Below are 19,435 nucleotides of genomic sequence, written 5' to 3'. Positions count from 1 at the left end.
CCGGAAAAAAAACCCGAAAAATATGAATAACCCGAAAACCCGAAAAAAATCGAGATTGAAAAATCCGAGTTCTATTGGTTTGGTTTGGTCTTTAGATTTAATAACCCGACACAATTGGTTTGGTTTGGTAATTGCAAAATCCGAACCAACCCGACCTATGTACACTATTAGCTGTTGTATTCATGAATACAGCGAATGCACTACCGTAAATCCGTAACAACTGAATAGTAGCTATAGAAATTAATTATGTATATAATAACTATATGAAGTTAATAGCCACTAAAGAATAATGATTTCTGAAATTCATCAATTAGTTATCTTAATTTTCAAGTCGTCAAGAAGGCATAAGTTATCCTAAGGTGGATATTGCAGAAAAAGAATAAAAAAATAAAAAAATAAGGTAGTTATTTTTAGGTTAACCACCTTTACGTGCAGTCAAAATTCAAACAATAATAATCCTAATATTATACTGAGTATGACTATATGTATATACTTAGCCCGAATAGTTAACTTCCCAGCCAAGACGTATAGTTATTGTTTAATAATAATAATAATAATAATGATGATAATAATAATAATAATAATAATAATAATAATAATAATAATAATAATATAGAGGAACTTACTCGTTTATTATTGATGTTGTTGTTCTTGTCATCGTCATCATCATCGTTTTCATTAATTTTTAATTAAACAGCGAAAAGGTTATAGTAATTTATTTTTACTTCAACAGAACGTTACGAGTATTTTCCTATTTATGTAGTTTTGTATCTCATTATTAATTTTCAAAATTGTATAAAATCATTAATAGCGTGGAAAAAACTACTTATTTACCAGCATATTGCAGTATATGAAAATCAAACTATTTATGAAAAGGATACGTATACAACTTGCAGAGAGTGATTATTAATTATTCAGGCTCAAAACATGTACATGTAAAATACTAACGTGTGTTCACCTAAGAATATTCTCATTTTAAAATATATCATCAAAAATCTTAGAAATAACCTTAATTAGGGGGCGTTTTACAAAATTTTAAGGGTCGCTAAAATTCGTATTGGTATTAGCTAATACTTATAACTAAATGTAGAATAAATACAATTCCAAATTCTAGTTATTTTGAGATTATAATCCTACTCCCGATAATCAAACATTAACGCTACGACTATGTTGACTGACCAGTGGCTAAGTCGGAAATTTTCACAAGGGTGTTCAAACTTAAAAGAAGTAAAAAAAAAAAAATTCCGACAGAGAGTGTTCAGTATATGTTTTACACTTCTAAAATCTAATATTTTATCCATACACACTGCCTAACTTTTCAATGAGAGGGTGGTCAATTGACGAACACCCTTCGATCGGATAATGTAACTTTGCCACTGGGAGCCTGGGACTGAGCCGTAGATCTATTGGAAATAACTTCTCTACCTGCACAAGGTAGGGGTAAGACTGCATAGACACTACCCTCCCCAGACCGCACATGTGAGATTACACTGGATTTGTTGTTGTTTGTCCATATAACCAAACGACTAATTAAGTTCCTCCCTTCTCTAACTACTATTCCCCTTCTTAATTTTTCTTCCCTACCCCTCAACCTCCACACAAAAGGATCACAAAATATTATATATACTTCACACTACTACACATACTTATAATACAAACAACATTATCTTCCCACCAAAAAAAGAAGAAAAATCTTATACCATATGGATTCTCCAACTGAAGTTCCTCTAAAAAGGAAAGAAAGTGATCCATTAGAAGATGATGATAATGGCTTATACTTAACATGGAAAGATTTGTGGGTGACAGTGCCAGATAGGAAAGTAGGAAGAAGGCCAATACTTGAAGGGATAACTGGTTATGCTCAACCTGGTGAAGTTTTGGCTATTATGGGTCCTTCTGGTTGTGGCAAATCCACTCTTCTTGATGCATTGGCAGGTAATTTTGTTCATTACCATTTTTTTTTTGGAATTTAGTATTTAAAACTTACTTGGCTCGATAATCTGGATTCACATCGAGTATACAACAATAATAACAACCAAGTATAATCCCATAAGTGGAGAAATTTACATCAGAGTATATGTTCATGAAAAAGGAAAATTGCTCTCTACCAAGAGGTTCGCTATTCCAAAAAGTTTGTTAATTACCGTGTGCTATGTATATGGTATAGTAAAGTTAAATCATTAGCTAGTTCTAATGCAAAAGGAAGTTTTGAGGGAAAATGTTGGAGATGTCTATGAAGAATTATGATCATCTGTGCGGTTATAAAAGAAAAAAAAAAAGAAAAAAAGAAAAAGAAACAAGAATCAAGTATTGATAAGATTTAACTTATATATGCATTGATACTGTAAACAATATTTTATACTAATAGTATATTTTAACCATTATAGTAGTTTATTTACTGCATTTTTAAGGTTGTCAAATTAAGATTAATATTATAGACAATTACTTTTTGTAGGTTCATTAAAACAAGATATAGTGTAAAAATGTATACACAGTTAGTGTATATTTGTTTTAAAAAAATCATACTGGTATGATAGCTACATAGCTTTAAAAGATGATCTCTTTAAAGGCAAAAAAAAAAAGGTACGTATTATACGAACTCAACCTAGCCAGTCGACTGAACAATATTGATATATGTACAACATAATTAGTAACCTTAAAATCACGAAAATTTTGGGGCACTAACTTTTTATTATTCCCTTCCGAAAAAGGTTATCGTTTTATAAATAATTTAACTTAAATTAAATTTATTTAACGACCTCAATGAAATATTTTTATAGACACAAAAATATCATGCTAGATTTAACATATAGGTTTCAAAAGTTTTTCTTTCTTTGAAACGGTGCTCTAAGGGATATTATCTCTTTCTTTTTTTTGGGTTATGTTAGTCGATCATTTTTCTTTCAAAAATACAACTTCTGAGTAGTTTCTTTTGCCCATGCACTTTCTCAATTTCATCATCATGGTATTCTTCCTTAATGGTAGCTAACGTTAATTAGGAAAAATATAGTTTTTCTCTTACATTCATTTTATGATTATATAATGAAGAATCATGGGTGACACGACAGTTGGAGGAATTTTTTCTTTAGCTCTTTATTCAGACACATTTATCTTGCAAACCTTATTTTAGAAAGGCTTTTTTTTTTTCTGTGGCTCAAAGGGATATTAATGGAATAATTTGTGGTGGGAGGTAGAAATAATATTTGTTGAGATGGTTCAACAAACTGACGATTCTATGGTTGGTGACCAAGGCGTCTCACTTTAAGAGTTAAAAAAATATTGAAGTGTGCTTTCTTTTTTCCTTTTCCAGCAGGAGTCTGGTATTTATATTGGAGTCCCGACTAATTTATATCCACGTCGCGTAAGCTCCGTTAAAAGAAAAAGCGCTTCCTAGTTCCAACCAAGATTTTTTTCATTCACAAGGTTTAAACCCGAGACTTCTTATTAAGGATGGAGAGATGATTTATCTAACCCACCACTAATCTTTGGTGGTTTTAAGTGTACTGGTATAACATCAGTTGATCAATTTCCTAGTATACATGAGGTGAAAACTATTACTTTTAAGAATGGCTTGGTGATATCATTTTTCGGAGATTATACTTAAACAATGCAAGTCAACTTATCTTATAATAGTAGGTTAGCATCTTATATTGTTTAATTAAGAAAGATATTATACGAAAAAAATTATATTAGAATAACAACGCAAGAAAGAATGCAGTTCACCAAACTAGCCAAACTTATAAGTTAATTACCAAAAAGAATTTAAAAAAATAAAAAGGAATAATTAGACTACGTTAAACTATTGTGTATTGGTGCACATACACCCTTATTTTGATTTAATAGTGTAGTCTACTGAAGCTTATATTGTCTTCAGCTATTTCATCAAATGATTATTTTGAATAATAATGTTGTTATAATTTTCGAATCATTAATTATGGCGAAATATATGGTATTACTATTATTATTAGTGCAGTTCCAATCACATGACTAATCAGGAACGCGTATCCAGTAGTATAGTTATGGGTCCAATTCAGAGGAAAATCCACGATTTAAATTTTATGGGTTCAAATTCATAATATTACCACATCACATCTAATTTAATGGGTTTATAATTTGTTATTTTTACATATTTAGTAATTTTATGCGCGAAACCTTAGCCTCTAAACTGGATACGCCCCTGATTCTATTGATCCCATAACTTTTAGTCTATATCGGGATATTTATTGAAAATATTAAAACTATAAATTCATAACTCAAACAAGGTGATGGGTTCAATAGTTGAAACTGGTCTAGTGACGCACAATTAAAATTTCGGATCTGCCTCTATGACTAATGATTCTCTATTATGGTGATAAATTGGGAAATTTGCAGGAAGATTAGCCTCCAACACGAGACAAAGTGGAGATATACTCGTCAATGGCCGTAAGCAAGCACTAGCTTTTGGAACCTCGGTACGAAATTTGCATATAAATTATCACTCATAAACATTTTATCTCGAAATTTAAACTATTAATATGTATGTTGCGCTCTTCCTCATATTTTGACATTTTTATCAGATTATCGATAGTTATCGTAATTATTTACTTCTAAATACCTTATAGTTGACTTGATTATATACTTTTTTTACACCCTCAATAAATAACATTGGAAGGGAAGCCTTGGAACAACGGTAAAATTATCTCCGTATGACTTATATAAGTCATAGGTTCGAGTCGTGGAATCAACCACTGATACTCAAGGGCGGATTTAGGAGATGGAAGGGGCGAACCCCCTTTGCCGGAAAATTACACTATGCATATAAGACAAAATCCAGTTTGTACCTCTATATAATATATTTTGAATATCCTTAACATAATCCCAAAGCATAGCTTAGTGGTCGAGAGGGTCCAAAATCTTTGGTATGTCATTGGTTCAATTTTCATTGGCCACATTCTCTTTTAATTTTTTGACTTTTTTCTTGAACTCCCTTAGCAAAAATCCTGGCTCCGTCACTGTTGATGCTTGCATTAGTGTAGGCTGCCTATATCGGACCATCAGTAAATAACCCCCTTAGGGTGCAGTCTTTTCCCAGACCATGTATGAATGCGAGATGCTTAGCTTTGTGCACCGGACCGTCAGTAAATAACATTTACTTCTTTGTTTTCACAGGCCTATGTAACTCAAGATGACACACTAATGACAACATTGACAGTAAAAGAAACAGTATACTATTCAGCTCAGCTACAACTTCCAGAATCAATGCCATTATCCGAAAAGAAAGAAAGAGCAGAAGCAACAATAAAAGAAATGGGATTACAAGAAGCAATGAATACAAGAATAGGTGGATGGAGTTTAAAAGGTTTAAGTGGTGGACAAAAAAGAAGAGTTAGTATTTGTATTGAGATTTTAACAAGACCAAAACTTTTGTTTCTTGATGAACCTACGAGTGGTTTGGACAGTGCAGCATCTTATCATGTGATGAATCGAATTATTAAAATTGCACAACAAGATATGAGGACTGTTGTTGCATCAATTCATCAACCTAGTAGTGAAGTTTTTGAGCTATTTGATAATTTATGTCTTCTATCTTATGGTAAAACCATTTATTTTGGTTCTAGTTCTGCAGCAAATGAGGTACGTAAAGTTAGTAAACGTTAATTTCGAGGGTGTGTTTGGTACGACAGAAGTCATTTTTTGGTGGCTTATTACCATAAAAGGTGGCGGAAGATATTTTTCGTACGACTATCTTAACCTTTAATATCTTATTACTTTCCTCAATTAGCACTTACACGTTATATTGATCTTTAATACTCAAATTACAGGTTTCATTATGTATATATTTTTCAATTGCCAATCAAATATAAAAAATTATTTTTCATATGAAAGATAGACTTCTGCCGTACCAAATGATAATATATTTTCAAATTATTCTCTAATTAATAAGACAATATTCAAGGATACTAATGAATCTTTTATGTCTTATGTTTGCTCCAGTTTTTTGCTATCAATGGCTTTCCTTGTCCATATTTGAGGAACCCTTCTGATCACTATCTTAGAACTATTAACAAGGATTTTGATGTAAGTTATAACACATTTAATTATTAAATTATGCAGTTTTATTGAATCATAACAAGTTTATAATTTGATTATTGAAACAATTAATTGTTTATTATTTTTAGGACATTGAAGAAGGATTTGGCAAAAAGATAAGCTCAGGAAAAGCAATTGACACTCTTGCCATGTCATATGAAGCATCAGAAGCTTGCCGCAATGTTCGCCAAAGGGTATTCAACATATGTCAAAAGGTAAAAATGTCCTCTATATTCTTCTTTATAATTAAGTTTTCAACTTAAATTATTTCGGATTTAACTTATATGCATTATCATTATAAACAGTACTTAGTTACTTTTTAAGTTACTGATCTCACTTTTTATAGATAATACGTACTATGTAATCGTCTTTTATGAAACTTGACAATGTAAACATTTACATTTTTAACCTCACGAACTACTAATACTATTATTCGTGTAGACCTTTTTTGTACTATTTCATCATAAGCTATCAAAACTTGCTTCTTAGCGCTACGTTATCAGTATATAAAAGTTAAACTCGATTATTATTTAAGTTGATTTCATATGTATGTAGTAGAATGGACATTTGCTTGAGAAGAAGGGGAGTCAAGCAGGATTCATCACTCAGTGCCGTGTTCTAACACAAAGATCATTCGTCAATATGTATCGCGATTTAGGCTATTACTGGCTTCGATTTCTCATATATCTTGCATTATGCTTGTGCATTGGCACCGTCTTCCATGAAATTGGATCTGATTATAGCTCCATTCAGGTAAATATTTGTTTACGCTATCAGTATATTTTAACTAGTTATAGCAGGTCAATTTTGTAAAAATTAAAGTCATTATATAAACAAATGAGCTAAAGAAGCACCTTTTTTTTCTTCTTCAAGATTTAGATTTTTTTTCTTCCCATTGCAGGCTAGAAGCTCAATGCTGGTATTTGTGGTTGGTTTCTTGACATTCATGGCAATTGGTGGATTCCCTTCATTTGTGGAGGAAATGAAAGTAATCCTCCTCGATTTCCTATAGTTTTTTGGGATCTTTAGGCAAATATTCGGATAAATTTACTGTTTACTTTTTCTAATCGCTATACATAGATTATCTATTGATTATACACATGTTGGATTATACATCTGCCGGCTACTTTAGTTTAAGCGGTTCGATGAACAACTACTTAGGTTAGTTTTTATAGTATTTTATATTCCTTATTTAATTTTTTCATATCAACAATGCAAAATTATTTACATTACTAACATAATAGAAGTTGTTATAATATGTCATTTAATACTTACATTGATTATCAATTAATATATATTATAGTGATATGATTGTGTAATATCTTTTCTAATTTTAAGTTTTATCATTTGTCAGCTCTTCACGAGAGAAAGGCTAAATGGGCACTATGGTGTGAGTGCATTTGTCATAGGAAACACATTATCTTCAACTCCATTCTTGTTATTGATCTCCTTAGTACCTGGAGCAGTGGCTTATTATCTTGCTGATGTTCAAAAAGGGATCGATCGTTTCGCCTATTTTTTCCTAATGCTATTCGCTTGTATGATGCTAGTCGAGAGCCTAATGATGATCGTTGCAAGTATTGTTCCCGACTTCCTCATGGGAATCATCACAGGTATGTATGTACATGTGACAAATGTACGAATTTTGACTTAGACGTGGATGAGTAGGTCAAATCAATAAATGGATCATGACTCAGCTGGTTCATTGTTTGAGTCAAATAGATTGAATTAAGATGAGCTCATATAACGGTTCATAACCCAGTCTCGTCCAACATGGCCCAATCATCCTTCTTAGTTTATTTTGCTTTTTGAAAATAAAATGTGAAAGTTAATATATTTTCCTTAAGTGAATAGCTTAAATTCTCTCAACTTTGCATAATTTTCAAGGTTTTTGTTTGTTGTTTGCTTGGTTTTGGGTTGCATCTTGATATGTTATTATTTTAACTCAATAGTTTGACGGGTTTCGGGTTCAACTAGGTCAATAAATAACACATAATCAATCCGTTTAAACTTGAACGAGTTACTTAAAAATGAGTTGATTTTGTCACATCTAATCATAGGTGCTGGAATTCAAGGAGTAATGATGTTAAATGGAGGCTTTTTTCGCTTGCCAAAGGATCTTCCAATGCCAATTTGGAAATACCCAGTGTACTATTTAGCCTTTCACAAATACGCAATTCAAGGTTTTTACAAGAACGAGTATGAAACTTTCACTTATTTTACTAATGGAGGATTGGCTGTGATTGTTACTCGTGACGAAATCTTGAGAGATATTTTTCAAGTAGAGTTGAATTATTCTAAGTGGGGAGATATTGCTATTGTTTTTGGAATGGTAATTCTATATAGGCTGATTTTTCTTAGCATTATAAAGGCTAAGGAGAAGTTTAAGCCTATGGTAAGAGGTTTTAAAGCACATTCTTGTAAGCATTAAATATTGTAGCACATAAAATAGATATAGTCAATGGATATGAAGTGGCTGACAAAGTTTAATTAGTGCTTTTGAGGGTTTGAATAATTCATTTTCTGCTTACTTGTATGTGGATTAGTATAGGAGTAGTACTCCATGTAAACCCAAATATGAAATGGTTTACTTTGTTTGGTCTTTAACTTATGTCATGTTAGTTTAGTTAAATTCATTAATGCATGTATTCGCTTTTAATGCATATTTGTTCCGTTACTTAATTGTTTCTTACGGCAACAACAAACTTAGTGTGTTCTCATGTATGGGGTCTGAAGAGAATAATGTATATGCAGACCTTGCCCTTACCTTATGCAGATAGAGAGACTGTTTCCGTCTCAGCTCAGGCAAACACATTCACAACAGTAAGAAAATAAAATATAAAATTAAAAGTCATCGAAAAGAACCAGAAGCAACAATGAGATAGTACCAAAATCAAAACAGAAGCAACAACATGTAGTAACAAAAATCCAAGAAAAGAACTAGAGAAATGCTAAAGCTACCAGAATGGAAGGAACAAGAGCAATAATAAAAGCGAAGTACGCTAATCTACCTGCTAGCCTTCTGTCACGATCCGAAATTTTCACCGTCGGGATCATGATGGCGCCTAACAATGAACCCGTCCGGCAAGCCAACGTTACTGATTTTTTTACCTTTTTCCATTTTTCTTTAACAATTTACCAGATGATATAAGAAAATCAGCGAAAAATCAAATTGCGGAAGATCAAAACTTAACAGTTTAACCTAATACAAATACGAATCCATAATAAAACTCCACCCAGAACTGGTGTCACAATCTCACGGATTGTCTACGAATACTACAAATAGTGGCCTGAACAAGGAAAATACACATCTGCCTCAGAAATAGATAAAAACAGAATGAGAATATGATAGAAGGGGACGCCATGCGGATGCTTGCAGGACTACCTCGGGTCTCCACTGGACTGAAGGCAACAACCTCGAACTACGGCCCGTAGGGTCCAGTACCGGAATCTGCACAAAAAGTGCGGAGTATAGTATCAGTACAACCGACCCCATGTACTGGTAAGTGTTGAGCCTAACCTCGGCGAAGTAGTGACGAGGCTAGGACACGACAACCAAATAAACCTGTGCATTTAAATCATATACGAACAGAACAATAATAACAAGAAATAACAAATAAAGATGGGAAGGGGACATACTGTGGGGAATATCAATTTCTAACAATAAATCAGTAGGGAAGCATAATGAACATCATATTTGTATCAACAAGAATAATGAAACAGCAACACGTGCACGTCATCACCCTTCGTGCTTTTACTCTCGTCCTCACCATATGAAACAACAGAAACGACACAGCATCACCCTTCGTGCATTACCTCTCATAATCATGGCACGACATCACCCTTCGTGCATTAGCTCTCAAAATATCGTCACGGCATTACCCTTCGTGCATTAACTCTTAAATCATGGCACAACATCATCCTTCGTGCACTAACACTCACAATATCGGCACGACATCACCCTTCGTGTATTAACACTGACAATATCGGCACGACATCACCCTTCGTGCATTAACACTCACTCACAATATCATGCACGACATCACCCTTCGTGCTTTACACTCTTTCTCACCCAATCAATAGAAATAATGCATCCCTGCAAGGGAATCAACTTGCCCCGTGTGTTTGCAAAGCAAAATAGTTGTTTTGTTCAGTCTTGGAAGTGATATAAGCGTTTCTTTGTTGAGCCAGATATGTATATTTTACCCGCCTAATTGTTGTGTATCGTAGTTAACCCCGTTGAGCTTGTAATCATGTTTCTTTGGCAACCACATTACAAGCCTTACCCATTTGTTTGAATTAACCATCTATTTGAACCTTCTAACCTCTCATGAGCATTTGAATTGTTATGAGTTGTGTAAAAGTTAAAGTGTGGGATGGTTGGTTTGGCTTTTGAGTGGACCTAATGAAATAAGGAGAAAAGTGCACTATTTTAAAAAAGTAAGAGCCACATGAATAATAAAAAAAAGTTGTATTGTTACGAAAAATAATTCCTTGATAAGTGGTGACTCTTGATGTAATTGTGCTTGTGCTTAAAGAAGTATGGGGTAAAATACATTGATGTGAATGTGGAGTTTGGTTTGACATAAGTATGAGTTTTGAATGTTAAAGTATATGTATTAAAGTGCTTAGGGAGGTGTAGTCACTCTTATATCCAAATGTATCCTACTCGTCCCGCAGCCTACATTATAACTGTCACGACCCATTTTCTGAACAAGCCAAGACCGACACTCGATCACTAAACATGACCGAGCGAACCATCTCTGCTTATCAACCCTATTATAACTCCAAACTTTATATGCAACAAAGCAATACTCTAAACAGATACTTTTGATTAATTCAAATATTTAAATAAATCAACTCCAAAGCTTTATTCGTAGTAACTACTGAATTACTGCTAAGTTATTATAAAATAACATCTGAATCTCAACCCAATGACTATGTCTATAAAGCCTCTACTGATAAACTGACGCACTGCTCAGGACATGAGATTTCCTGGCCAGTTCTCTAAATAAACAAAGAAATAGCTAAATGAAAATGACTCTAAGAATACTCCACGAACAAAAGCGTAGCTCCCCAATATCACTGGAAGGGAAAGAAGTCCTAACTCGTAGCCTGCTCGCCTGCAAATCCGATTCCTATGTTGTACCGCAGACCAACGTAGGTTCCCAAAAGAGAACGTCAGTACCATCCATTGTACTCAGTGAGTCTCAACAACAGGGGGAGAAACTTTAATAACATATACATTACGAGCAAAGGTTCTAAATGCATGTAAAACATAAAACTTATAAGAATGATTCTAAAATAATTGCATAATGGCAATTTATGAATATTCTAAAAGAAATTCTTTCCTTTTTCTTTCTTTAAAAAAATACTTCACTTTATACTTTGGGAGTTCCAACTATCCTGACTTAATTCTATCTCAGTCACCGTGTGATCGGCACGGGTTCGATGCCAACCTGATCGAATAGGCCCAATCCACGAGGTGCCACTCGCTTCATGGTTCTCAGCGCTCATGTATCATACCTTAGCATGGCTAAGTAAATTCTCAGCAACGAGACCCTCGGCTAGTGTGCTCCCTACTTTGGCACAAGTAGTTTCAGAAAGTCAACGCCTTGGTCAGGACCCTCGGCCTAGACGATGACCCCTTCTCAGAATAAAGGATACTCCCCAAAAAACTTTTCTTTCTAAAATTTCTTCTTGTGACTTTTCAAGTGTAGATCTTTTCTTTATAGAACTTAATGTACATGCTCATATTGGTGTCCTTAAATGTAAAACATGGCATAAGAATGAAATAAGCATATAAAAATATTTCTAAAGATTCTTTCTTCTTCATAATTTTCAACATAAAAATAGCATATAAGAATAACACAAAAATCTGAAAATTTAAGCACATATAGCATAATAGATCATCTAAACTTTTGCTAGAACAATTCTAAATTAATGGGTACTCACTCGCTCTAATTAAATAAAGATAAACTCTTTTAAGCAATTCATCAAACACCTTGTATGCGTGCTTTTGTGAGTTAAACCACTTTAGTAAAGAGTTATATCAACTCACCTCAAAACTTCTCGAGCCAATACGTAGGCCCCAGTCCAATTGACACCAGTCAAACAATCGCTTCTACAGCAACCAGTGCATTCTAATCAATTTTTAAAGTACTACACTTAAATATGAAATTTATTGTTGATATGGAGGAAGAAGGGGATTAGCTATTCAATTCTTACTTATTACCACTATACGATAATTGACAATAAGGAAATTTACTTACCTGAGTTCAAGAATCAATGATTGGTAAAGAACCCTAAAATTTTCTGTGCGTGATTAACTTGTGACTGCCTTCGTTTCGCAGAAGGCTTTTGATTTTGTTCTTGTGTTTTAAAACAGAAGGTGTTCTGTTTTGTGCATGGCATTAAGCCCCTTATGTTTTCCTTTTGAAAACCCACTTTATGGGTTAGGTCACGTTTTTTTTCTTTGTTTTGTTTATTTATTTTCTTTTTTTTTCTTTTTAAACTAATACTTAATGATATCCACTTTTAATAATTAACAATATTAAAATTACTAATATTCCTCTAATTATATATATATATATATCAGTTTAGGCAAGATAAAAATAATAAAAATAGTAATAATTTAGTTCTATAGTTAGCGTATCTCGAAACTTTTATAAATTGGAGGAGTGTTACAATAACAAAATTAAGCTTGATCCTAGACTGAATGAGATCGATTAGTAGAGTAGTACACTACGGGAAAGCCTATGGTGCATCTTTTGTGGCATATGAATGTTATTTTTGAGAGTGAGTGAATTCTTTCTATCTTGAGTTCCTAAGTATTCTTAAATTTTATTGTGTGGGACTACTCTCTTTTGTTGTGTGAAGGCACTTAATTCATGAAGGAAAGGTAATGTCAGTGACATCTATGTTAGAGTAAGTGGGTGAGTTGTGAATAATGCGTGGTACTTGTGAGTCAAATCTTGAGGTGAAGATGTTAAGCTTTTGTGCTTAGTTTATTTTAAATATTCTTGGTGTGACGAGTTAGGAGAATTGTTTAAAAAGGTCGTGTCTATATAAAGCGTAGTTTAATTGCTCGAGGACGAGCAATAGTTTAAGTGTGAAGTGTTGATGATCGGCTATAATTACGTATTTTAGTCGCTATTACACTCTAATTTACTGCACTTTAATTGAGTTTGAACTTTAATCGCTAGTGTTTTGCACTAATAATGTGTTTTATGCCTTGTAGGAGTGATTCCGAGCTATGTAGATGTTATGGAATAAATTCAAGTGATTTAGAGCTTTGAATTCTGAGTAAAATCCCAAGGAATTAAAGTTCGGGGATCAACGGATGATAGTTAGAACGAACGAAGAATCGAGTAGGTATATTGCGCACTATCAAGTAAAATGGACATAACGTTATACTCAGAACTCCATTTGGGCTCCACAATATATGGTTGGAAAGTTAACTCAAAGAGCTACAACTATCATGTTTTACGTTGTTCCAAATTCCAAACGGAACAGGGTGAAAATTGCACATCAAGTGTGCGGCCGTGCTCAGGTTGCGCTCGTCAGGCAGAATACTGGGCAATATGCGCGGTCACGAGCGCGGCCGCGCTAGTCAAATCTGGGAAAAGTATTTTTTTTATATATGAGAAGGTATAATTATTTGGTCCCGACCCTACTTGGTATATATACATGAAAAAATGGTATTTTGAGGAGGTTGGACAGATTTGAGACACAGATTCGACCTAGAGGCAGAGACACAATATGAGCAAGGCGAGGAATTCTTCTACGAGTTTTTCCTTCCTCTTCCTATTTTTCATTGTTAGTTATGACTTTTAGTATTGTAGTTTTACATACTATTATGAATAGCTAATTTGTTATCTAGGGTTTTGATGGAATCTTTTGTAGGATAAGTTCTTGTTATGTTTTTATATAATTGAGCCATAGTATTTTCTCTATTTGTTCAACTATATTATTCTTGTGGTTGATTGAAGGGCCCTCAATTAGCTGTTCCTATTTAGTATGTATTACTCGGGAGAGAGTGCATATTTAGGTAGTTGTTGAATAACATCACTCCTGACGTATGTGAGGAATCAATAACCAAGGGTTTAAAGGTAGGATTAGGGATAACGAAACCTTGAGCGCGATCTAAGTGAGTTGTAATTAAAGCTAGCTAGCGTAACTCGGGAGAGTATGTCTAGTAAATTGTCGTAATTACTCTGGAGAGAATTACAACACGCAGAGCGCTGATTAACGGTAGAGAATACTTAGGCGAAATTATAGAAGACATAGCGGGAAGGATTCCGACAATTGAGGAAATCATAACTCTAGACCTCCTTAATCTTTTCTCCAACCTATAGTATCTTTAGTGTTAATTTATTATTTTAATTTGTTAATTAGTTAGTTAAACAAAAGAATCTACATATTTATAAGTTAGGAATTGTTCAAGTTTGTTTTCTTGGTGATAGTGAACAACTGTAGCTAAGCCTTAGTTCTCTGTGGGATTCGACTCCGGATTTGTAAACGGGATTATATTTGCAATGACCGCTTAGTCCTTTTTATAAGACATAGTTGGGCATGATCAATAAGCACAAACATCTCCGTACTGATCCCTCAGACTCTACCTAGCTTGTCTGTGAACTGTGAGACCTAAGCAACCTAGAGCTCTGATACTAACTTGTCACGACCCGAAATTTCTACCGTCGGGACCATGTTGGTGTCTAACATTGAACCCGCTAGGTAATCCAACATTACTGATTTTTTTTACCTTTTTTCATTTTTCTTTAATAATTTACCAGATGATATAAAAAAATCAGCGGAAAATCAAATTGCGGAAGAACAGAATTTAACAGTTTAACCTAATACAAATACAAATCCATAATAAAACTCCGCCCAGAACTGGTGTCACAATCTTATGAACTGTCTACGAATACTACAAATAATGGACTGAACAAGGAAAGTACACTTCTATCTCAGAAATAGATAAAAACAGAATGGGAATATGATAGAAGGGGATGTCAAGGCCTGCGGACGCCTGCAGGACTACCTCGGGTCTACACTGGACTGAAGGCAGCAACCTCGAACTACGGCTAATAGGGTTCAGTACCAGGATCTGCACAAAAAGTGCAGAGTGTAGTATCAGTACAACCGACCCTATGTATTGGTAAGTGTCGGGCCTAACCTTGGCGAACTAGTGACGAGGCTAGGACACGACAACCAAATAAATCTATGCATTTAAATCATATACGAACAAAACAATAATATAACAGATAAAGATGGGAAGGGGACATACTGTAGGGAATATCAATTTCTAACAATAAACTAGTAGGGAAGCATAATGAACATCATATTTGTATCAACAAGAATAATAAAAGTAACACATGCACAACATCTCTCTTCGTGCTTTTACTCTCGTACTCACCATATGAAATAACAGAAATGGCAGAGCATCACCCTTCGTGCATTACCTCTCATAATCATGGCACGACATTACCCTTCGTGCATTAACTCTCAAAATATCGGCACGACATCACCCTTCGCGCATTAACTCTCAAATCATGGCACGACTTCACCCTTCGTGCATTAACACTCACAATATCGGCACGACATCACCTTTCTTGCGATCAAATCATCAGAATAACATCAACAACTACGAATTTAACCTCAAATTCATGAAACTCATAAGATAGTTCAAAATTTTCATTTCTCAACCTAAGGTCCGATTTATACCAAATCAACTCCGATTCTTACCAAATTTCACAGATTCGACTTAATTATTATTTTAAACCTGTACCGGGCTCCGAAACAAAGATACGGGCCTGATACCATCAAGAACATGCACCATTTCATTTTCAAAAGTCTTTATATTTTCCAGCAAATAATTTTCTTTAAAAATTCTTTTCTCGGGCTAGGGATCTCGGAATTCAATTCCGGGCATACGCCCAAGTCCCATATTTTACTACGGACCCTACCGGATCGTCAAATTACGGGCCCGGGTCCGTTTACCAAAAGTATTGATCGAAGTCAACTTTAATTAGTTTTTAAGACCAAATTCATTATTTTTCTTAAATTTCACACAAAAGCTTTCTAGAAACGTGCCTGGACTGTGCACACAAATCGAGGTGAAACAAAAGGAGGTTTTTAAGGCCTCGGAACGTAGATTTGACTTCTAAAACAAGAGATGACCTTTTGGGTCATCACACCTTCTACCCTAATCCTCGACCTCCACAACTTCCTATCAACAGTCATGTCCGCAATAAGCTGAAGATGCACCATATCCTGCCTAATCACTTCTTCCCAATACTTTTTAGGTCTTTATCTACCTCTCTTAAGATCCACCATGTTCAACCTCTCACACATCCTTACTGGTGCATCTGTGCATCTTCTCTTCACATGTCCGAACCATCACAACCTCATTTCTCGCATCTTATCCTCCATAGGGGCCACCCCCGTCTTATCCCAATATCTCCATTCTTAACCATGTCTCTCCTAATATGCCCACACATCCATTTAAATATCCTCATCTCTGCGACTTCATCTTCTAGACATGAGAGTTATTAATCGACCAACACTCTGCCCCATATAATATAGTCTATCTAACCACCACTATGTAAAACTTATCTATTAAGTCGTGGTGACACCTTCTTATTAGACAAGACACCGGAAGCAAGATTTCATCCATCCTACTCTAGTACGGTTTGTGACATCCTCATTAATCTCCACGTTATCTTGGATTACTGACCCAAAATACTTGAAACTACCCCTCTTGGGGATGACTTGTTTATCAAGCCTTACTTCCACTTTATTCTCATGAGTTACGTCACTGAACTTTCACTCCATGCATTCGACTTTAGTTCTTCTCAACTTAAAACCTTTAGTTTCTAGGGTATGTCTCTAAATCTCTGGTGTAGCATTAACCGGAAAGTACCCTGAGTCTCATCTTACTGCCCTAGTGTGAGTCTTAACTCCATTATACATATCCTTAATCACCCTAATGCAATCTGTATGAACACCTCTTGTCTCCAAACACCTCCATAGAACTTCCGTTTGGACTACAATATGAAGTTAAGTATAATTTAAACATACTAATAGATAAGGGTGGCAAAATAGTTAAAAGAAAACAGTTAACCACCCATATTATCCACTAAAAAATGGGTTGGATAATGAACTTTTTAAAAACGGGTCAAATATGGATAAGAACCATATTATCCATTTAGAAAATGGATAATCAATGAGTAACCAATGGATCTAATTTTTACATTTGTACAACCTCAAATTGGGGGTTCCTCAAGTTAGGGAGACTAAGAATTCTCCCAAAAGTGATCATATACAAGAAGTCATGAATAATATGAGTAACACATATTATCCGCCGGTTAACCCGTTTTTTATCCGTATTAAATACGGGTCGGTAGGATAATTGAATCATTTTTATTACCCATTTTCGACCCGAACCATATTGACCCAACCCGTCCGTTTGCCACTCCTACTAATAGAGAAGAGAAAAATAAATTTTTTGAGATGGAGGGATTAGCCACAAAACAATCGTCGTTTTTGTTTAATATTTTGAGCAAAATTACAATTATATTCTTTTATGTAAGAAATATCCCCTCGAGAAGTCAAGAATGTCGTGAATGGTAGGAGGTTAATGAGAATTAACCTAATCATAAAGTACTTATATGATCGGTACAAGATAGACTATCTCATTCTTTATTCCATTCTATTTTTGAAGAAAAAATTGCAGACTCAACTTTCAATTTGAATTAGTAATAAGACATGCTAATGCGATGTCAGTATAAATGCACGCTCGAATATGAAACTACTACGGAAAATTTATTTTTCTTTTTGGTTTGTTTTTGGACAAACGGTTTACATGAATGAATGAGTCACAAAAATTATTACTGTAATAAAGTAAGGTCTTACTTGGCACTTCAACACATTAAAATAAAAACTAATAAACCACATATAAGAAGCCGAAATAGTTATAATCTATTACCAAATTATTCTACAACAAGATAAAAATTGGGAAAGGGTGGAAGCAAAACACAGAAGGATAAAACATATAAACTATAAACTTTTTTTGTTTTTTTTTTACAAGATGAACATATAAACAAGAATCTGACCTTTAGACAATGAAGATAAGTACTATCGGCATTCATTCTATTTCCAGCTTTCATTCAACTTATGAAATGAAAAACATAAATATTATGGAGAATGAGAATAAAAAAAAAGATGCGTGACCTAGACAGTACTTCCCAATCTTTCTAGTTTGAATGTACTGACCGGCATCTGAAATCGGGAATTTTTGAAAAAAATTGTGAAAAGGAGAAGAAATAGCAGTGCAGAAAGATAATTCTGAGTTACCGGCAAACTCTGTCAAATTTTGTGAAAAAAAAATGTTTTCTTTAGTGTAATTTGTTTAAACAAGTCTTGTTGTCAGAATTAGTTTTTGTCGTGTCCCGAACTACGCGGGTCTGATTCTCACCGGATGTGAGATACGTAGGCAAACCTTTTCGGTTCCGGCCCACCATATTCAAAAATCCAAAAATATTTTTCATTACTCGCTTCTTTAGAAAGTCTTTCTTTTAGACCTCAATTTTTTTAAAAAAATATAATACAAAAATATTTCCTTTTAATCTCTCTCAAAATCCGAAATATTTGTTTAAAAATTCAAAAGAAAATTCAAAATACAAAAATATTTTTCTTTACTTTTGTAGTATTTCTTTCATAAATTCAGAGTAATAGTCCAAAAATATTTCCTTTCTTCCTTAGAAGTTTTTTCGAAATTTCCAAAAAAAAAAAGGAAAAGAAGTTAAAATTCAAAAAATATTTCTTTAGTCGTCTTTTCTTTTCAAAAAAACAAACAAACAAACAAACAAATCGAAATCCAAAAATATTTTCTCTTTTCTTTGTAAGTATTTTATTCGAAAAAAAAAAGTTAGTTTATTTCCTTTATTCCTGATCGGCCCGAACTACGCATGGTTTGATTCTCACAGGGCGTGAGATACGTAGGCAACCCTCATCGGGTCCAACATCCCATTTTGCTAAAATAGCCAAAAAATATGTCAAATTTTAATTTTATCATAAAGAAGTCGGGTGACGCTGTTTTGTCAAAACATAGCCGAATGTTCCCGAAAGGGACGCCGGAAGGCTGACTTTGCATAAATAGCCACCTTTGGGTCATTTTTTTAGATTTGGTCCAGTTGACCCACACAACCTTAAAAATCTTCGTCCCCGAGGCGCTGAAAGGCCGTGTTTGCAATATTGAGTTTTCTGTTTTGAAAAACAAGAAAAGGTCATAAATATATCGGGTGACGCTGTTTTGTCAAAACATAACCGAATGTTCCCGAAAGGGACGCCGGAAGGCTGACTT

At 34.1% G+C, this 19,435-nt stretch overlaps 1 protein-coding gene across 1 annotated transcript; it reads left to right on the top strand.

The window, feature by feature from the left end:
• The first annotated feature begins 1,654 nt into the window (after positions 1-1,654).
• Positions 1,655-8,732, top strand: LOC104248302 (ABC transporter G family member 1-like). The gene is made up of 9 exons (XM_009804540.2): positions 1,655-1,935; positions 4,372-4,451; positions 5,149-5,613; positions 5,974-6,057; positions 6,159-6,284; positions 6,628-6,822; positions 6,971-7,057; positions 7,424-7,682; positions 8,130-8,732. Exons 1-9 carry the CDS (start codon positions 1,704-1,706, stop codon positions 8,498-8,500), a joined length of 1,899 nt encoding a protein of 632 aa, XP_009802842.1. The 5' UTR covers positions 1,655-1,703; the 3' UTR covers positions 8,501-8,732.
• The last annotated feature ends 10,703 nt before the right edge of the window (positions 8,733-19,435 follow it).

Source organism: Nicotiana sylvestris, chromosome 5 (assembly GCF_000393655.2).
Source record: "Nicotiana sylvestris chromosome 5, ASM39365v2, whole genome shotgun sequence".
In the NCBI taxonomy this organism is placed as follows: domain Eukaryota; kingdom Viridiplantae; phylum Streptophyta; class Magnoliopsida; order Solanales; family Solanaceae; genus Nicotiana; species Nicotiana sylvestris.
This window is presented reverse-complemented; position numbering and strand designations above follow the sequence as displayed.

Bases quoted from the DNA above. Each gene is read 5' to 3' on its own strand.
- LOC104248302 (XM_009804540.2), top strand. From the start codon at position 1,704: ATGGATTCTCCAACTGAAGTTCCTCTAAAAAGGAAAGAAAGTGATCCA. The intron at 4,452-5,148 runs GTACGAAATTTG...TTGTTTTCACAG, and splicing joins CACTAGCTTTTGGAACCTCG to GCCTATGTAACTCAAGATGA. The intron at 7,683-8,129 runs GTATGTATGTAC...ATCTAATCATAG, and splicing joins CCTCATGGGAATCATCACAG to GTGCTGGAATTCAAGGAGTA.